General features: G+C 48.7%; 1 protein-coding gene across 1 annotated transcript; it reads left to right on the top strand.

The window, feature by feature from the left end:
* Nucleotides 1-511: 511 nt before the first annotated feature.
* Nucleotides 512-5,565, top strand: LOC123254423 (actin, aortic smooth muscle-like). The gene is made up of 4 exons (XM_044683450.1): nucleotides 512-672; nucleotides 2,882-3,010; nucleotides 4,193-4,303; nucleotides 5,379-5,565. Exons 1-4 carry the CDS (start codon nucleotides 544-546, stop codon nucleotides 5,469-5,471), a joined length of 462 nt encoding a protein of 153 aa, XP_044539385.1. The 5' UTR covers nucleotides 512-543; the 3' UTR covers nucleotides 5,472-5,565.
* The last annotated feature ends 33 nt before the right edge of the window (nucleotides 5,566-5,598 follow it).

The raw sequence follows: 5,598 nt of genomic DNA, 5'->3' as shown, positions 1-5,598 counted from the left end.
AAAAAAAAATGAGTGAAACAGCAAATCAGGTTTTGTAGGCAGGTGTTTTTTGTTGCTCCAAATGATGTTGTGAGTGGCTCTTTCCTCGAGGGCTTTCCCCACAACATCTCTTGAAGGGAAGTATCCTTAACCCCATTTTTAAGACAAGGAAACTAAAACCCCAGAGACTCATCTCTGAACTCACATCAAGCCAGGAGCCACAGCCAGGACTTCTGACTCCCTAGACTTTTGTTCCCTCCTTCGACTCTCCACGCGTGGAGGGTTGCCTCACCAAAAGGCCAACACTGAAGTGAGAGTCTGTACAAGTTGGCCTAGTTGACCTCTCAGGTCCTTCCTAGCTGTGAGATGCTGAGGCTGACTTTGAGGTCTGCTCAATCCGCCTGTGACTTACCCTCCTCCAGGTCTGGTCCCCGATACTCATGTGGCCAGTGAAAAGGACCCCTGGTGTCCCTCACAGTGCTTGCTCTAAGGCTGACCATTGACAGATGGCCTGGGTTTCTTCTCTCTCCATGTAGGACTGTGTGAACACAGCAGCTGTAAGAGATGTGCGAAGAGGAGGACAGCACTGCCCTGGTGTGCGACAACGGCTCTGGGCTCTGTAAGGCAGGCTTTGCTGGGGACGATGCCCCCCGAGCTGTCTTCCCTTCCATCGTAGGCCGTCCCAGACATCAAGTGAGTAAAGCGCTTTCTCCCTATCAGCCAGAGGGAAGGGCTTTAAACATTCCCATCGATCCAGAGTAGAAATCTGACCTCTTCTTGGCCCCAAAGGGAAAACCTGGGACAATACCCAGAACATAAAGGGACTTAAGAAGAGGATATTCTGGACCAATGTTGGGGAAAATGTCTTCCCAGGGAGAATTGGCTTCTTTATCTCTGGGGAGCTCCAAGCTGGATGAACATTCACAGGGGATGTTTCAGAGGGGCTTCTGCTCCAGTTATGGGATGGGCTGCTAGCTGGCCTTCGAGGTCCCTTCCGAGTCTGAAGCTTTAGGACCTTGTGAAATGCAGCCACGTTCAGCACACCCACAGCGACGCGCTGATGCTTTCCAGCTTCTGCCTCAAGGAATCGAGCTGATCTGGTTTTTTATTTTGAAATTATCTTGCGAGTGCAGCCAGCCCATTTGCGGTAGGGCTGTGCCTAGCAGAGGCATGTTAGCCAGGGATTAACTGGAACGCTTCATCCTTAGTCTCCTCCCTCACTCTCTGACACTGCATGCCTCACAGTCACCACCAGACACATTTACATATTTTTCCAATGTACTTGGCCCTCTCCTAGCTACAGAAACTCCCTTCCCTCCCCATGAAGAGATGTCTTAAGAAGCATGTTATTGTGCATTGACAAAATAGAGCCACGTGCAACATAATTTTGTTTTTGAGGGAGAGATAAAACAGAAAAAGAAAAAGCAAAATGGAAAAGGAAGTCATTAGGGGAACAACAGTTCATTTCTACTCACGAATGGAGCGGGCCAATAGGGAATTCAGCAGAACCACGGCATGGCAATGGTCCAGGGGCAGTCAGAGGGACTGGGGAGATCATCAACATTTCTGTCTATAGCAGGGCTCAGGCAAGACAGCCCTTTCCTGTGAAGAGCTGAGCAGCCCATTGCTGCTCTGAGCATGATGAATGAAATAATGGTTGGGGAAGAAAGGATGCCGTCAGGGGGGACTCCCAGGGCAGGAAGGCAACTCATCTGCACTAGTCCTGAGCCTCCAGAGAATTCTCTTTTCCTATGAATTCTCCTAGTAGGACATCCTGGGGCAGCCCTTAATATGGCTGTGCTATGGAGGTCCCCACAGAGGCCTCAGCAGAGTTAGCCCATGGAAGGATGTTGCTGGAGGCATTTCAGTGCTTGCAGGTTCAGCAGAAGCTACTGATCTGAGCGGTAAGCCTGGCATCTGCTCCCTCCTCACAAAGGGTTCCTGATCCTAGCTAGAGACACGATCAATGGAATGGTTCTAGATCTTGGTGTCAGAGCATTGCTTCCCCCCCCCCCAAATAATCTGGATTTAAGAGAAAGATTTCTTATCTATTTGGATTAATATCTTTTCTTTCTATCATTGTATTACATGACATTCCTGGAGTCAATAAGAACCCAGGATCACCATCATGCCACGCCAGGCAACACATAAGACCCAAGGCCTGTGTTTAAGTGTTGGCCTTGGAAAAATCATTTCCTGCTCATGGATCTCAGTTTACTCATTTGCAAAATTGAGGAGTTGGATCTTAATGGTCCCTCTGCCCCAAGTTCTCCATTTCCAACCCTGACTTTGCAGTATTTTTGTTATCTGGGGCTGCCTTGATGGCCGATGAGGATTGTCCCACGGTCAGGGCAGCTGATCGCAGTGACAAAGAGTTGACTTGAATATTGGGGCCAATGTTGAGTATGAAAACATCCTTCCAAAGAGAGGGCCCTGCCCCAGCCACATACCCCCAACAAGATTGGGGGGCTCTGAAGTGGGGATGCTCTTTCTCGGTGTCGTCCATGCTCAGGGCCATAAGCACATCCGAGTAGTTGATGGCATTGCCTCGTTAGGGGGCTTCTTAGCTCCGGGGGGGATCGTTCCGCCCCTCCTCCTTCAGTCATTTCCATTTCTGCATGGCCCATAGCTTTTGCAGGCGCCGAGGCATTCGTGATAATCCACATGCACTGGATGACTCTGTTCCCTTTAGAATGTCCTTTTTTTAGGGAGGTTTCACTGTCTTTCACCACCGCCTTGTCGTGAGACTGAGAGGACCCCAGGCTCTCAAAGGCCTCTCATTGGCCTATTAGAACACAACCAGAAGAGTGTTTAGGGCTAATGACTTCACCAAGGTGTTGTTGCATGCAACTTCAGCCAGAAGTCTTCCGAGAATAACTTTCCCTTCCTTGTACCTTCTCAGGGGGTGATGGTGGGCATGGGCCAGAAGGACAGCTACGTAGGGGACGAAGCACAAAGCAAAAGAGGAATCTTGACCTTGAAATATCCGATAGAGCATGGGATCATCACGAACTGGGACGACATGGAGAAGGTACTGGCAACTCCTTGAGGGCTCGGCCTGGCCCGTTGTGAATCGTTGGGTTTAGTTTAGCTCTGGGCTCCAACCTTCAGGACATCGGACTGGTTGGCCCCTGGCCTGGCATTGGGCCAGTCTTTAGCGGACAGTGAAAGTCATTTGAAAATGTTTCTCAAGGAAAGTTGGCCTCGTTCAACTCTACTCAATGAGTGTTTATAAAATCTCCCGGGAACCCAGAATGCGGCTGGGCTCGTGGGGTGCAACACAAAAGTGAAACAATCTCTGAAGGAACTTGTGTTCTCTTGGGAGGGACAGGACGTACATACAGAGATAACTAAGCATAAAAAACTTCCCCTCCTAGAGCATGGCTCCCCACTTTCTTGCATCTATCCATCCCTGTCTTCACTTAAGGATCATTGATGGCTGTGTTCAGCCTAAGGCACAGACTGGGCTGGCCCAGGATGGGCAGGCAGTGGATGGGCTGCTATCTGCCTCACCAGAGGGAATGACCACATGCAGGAGATCACAGGGCCATCAAAACATGGGACATTTAGCTCTTAGAGGGAAGGGAATGTATTATTTTTGTCGATTTTTGTTCAATTTGCCCATGATGTCTAGCACAATCTAATAATAACATAAATAACAATTAGCGGTTAAGCTTAATAAATGATTGATGGATTACTTGCTATGTGTGGGGTTTTTGGAGGTGTGATAGGGTTCATGAAGAAGAAAGCCCCTGCCCACGTGGGGCTTCCAATCTTATTCTTTTTATTTTCTTAAATGTTGAGTTGATGCTCTAACTTCCCAATGACTCATTCCACTCCAATCTCTAATAGTGTAGTCTCTAGTAACGAAGTAGTAAAACTGAGCAAAATTCATCAACCCATTGGCTGTGCCTGACAACGTGTGCCTTCCTCCCCATCCATTGGGCGCTCCCTTGTAACAAGAAGCAGGAGACAGAGCCTAGAACCCAATGGAGAAAACAAAGCACAAAATCTCACTCGTAAAATGGGATCAATACGTCGATACCGACTCACTTCCTGCCATACCACATGGCAGCCCTTTTTAAAGCCCCACAGTGATGCCACGATCAGATGGGACACTTCTCTGCCCCCCGAGGCCCCAGCAGGCTCTCCTAGGATTGTGGGGCTGACAATCACTCCTGATTTCTTTTTTCTCTTTCTTGATTTCTGGCAGATTTGGCATCATTCCTTCTACAATGAGCTGCGTGTGGCTCCAGAAGAGCATCCTACTCTGCTCACTGAGGCACCCCTGAACCCCAAGGCCAACCGAGAGAAAATGACCCAGGTACGGGATAGCCTGGGACCCTGATGTGAGGGAATCGCCGTTCGGTCTCTTGCCGGGGAGTGGTAGATCTTATGAACTGGGACTTGTGGCAGGAGAGCAAGGGTAGACACAGACCGTCAGCTGGCCCTCCACCTCCGGCTCCCACCTGACCAGGGTGGGCACGTCCAGCTCCCAGAACAGGAGGGCGGATGCTTGGTATCATCCCTGCGTGGTTTGCTGCTTCGGACTGAAATCCTACACATTCCAGATGCTTTGCCTTTGTCTTAAGAGCACCCACTCCAGCTCCACACCACTGTATTCTCCAAGGCTGGGGGCTGGGAGCAGGGAGCGTGTTCTCTACCCCCTCCCTGCTTTGGCTGGCTAGAAAACTAAGAAAGGGGAAAGAATGTTTTAACTACCACGATCAGCTCACTCCAGGCCCTGGCAGAGTGCCTGGAATATTTATAATAAATGCAGCTTGAATTCAATTCAAGAAACCTTTATTAATGACCTCACATAAGAGGAAAAGATAAAAGAGTCACCCCTGCCCCTCCCGGAGGTCTCGTTTTATCCCCAGGGAAGGGAGGCTTTTTTTTTTTCATCAAATAATTTCTTGGCCACTTGAAAAAAATGACTATGATAGGGGCAGCTGGGTAGCTCAGTGGATTGAGAGCCAGGCCTAGAGACGGGAGGTCCTAGGTTCAAATCCGGCATCAGACACTTCCCAGCTGTGTGACTCTGGGCAAGTCACTTGACCCCCATTGCCTACCCTTACCAAACTTCCACCTATGAGTCAATACACAGAAGTTAAGGGTTTAAAATAAAAAAAAAAATTAAAAAAAATGACTATGATAAAGGGCAAGTACATGGCTCAATAGATAGAGAGCCAGGTCTAAAGATGGAAGATCCCTAGTTCAAATCTGACCTCAGACACTTCCTAAGAGTAGGGTCCTGGACAAGTCACTTAACCTCAATTGTCTAGTTCTTCTTGCTCTTCTGCCTTGAAATGGACATTTAGTATCAATTCTAAGACAGAAGGTAAAGGTTAAAAAGAAAAAGAAAGCGACCGTTACTGAAGTTTTCACTTTTTTTTCAGATTATGTTTGAGACTTTCAACGTGCCGGCCATGTATGTTGCCATCCAAGCTGTCCTGTCTCTCTACGCTTCTGGACGTACGACTGGTAGGTGACCAAAAGGGACTCAGTAGCCCCATTTGGAGGAAGGGACAATTCTTATTATCTTGGCTATCATTACACATGGGAAGCTCTCATCATGTACCTGGCCCGTAGCCCATCGTGTCCTAGAGGAGAGGCTGA

The sequence above is a fragment of the Gracilinanus agilis genome, unplaced genomic scaffold (genome assembly GCF_016433145.1).
Source record: "Gracilinanus agilis isolate LMUSP501 unplaced genomic scaffold, AgileGrace unplaced_scaffold21839, whole genome shotgun sequence".
NCBI classification, from domain to species: domain Eukaryota; kingdom Metazoa; phylum Chordata; class Mammalia; order Didelphimorphia; family Didelphidae; genus Gracilinanus; species Gracilinanus agilis.
This window is presented reverse-complemented; position numbering and strand designations above follow the sequence as displayed.

What these genes read in the sequence shown, in the direction of transcription:
- LOC123254423 (XM_044683450.1), top strand. Translation starts at nt 544, where the DNA reads ATGTGCGAAGAGGAGGACAGCACTGCCCTGGTGTGCGACAACGGCTCT. An exon ending in TAGGCCGTCCCAGACATCAA is followed by an intron (nt 673 to 2,881) that starts GTGAGTAAAGCG and finishes GTACCTTCTCAG; the next exon opens with GGGGTGATGGTGGGCATGGG. An exon ending in ACTGGGACGACATGGAGAAG is followed by an intron (nt 3,011 to 4,192) that starts GTACTGGCAACT and finishes GATTTCTGGCAG; the next exon opens with ATTTGGCATCATTCCTTCTA.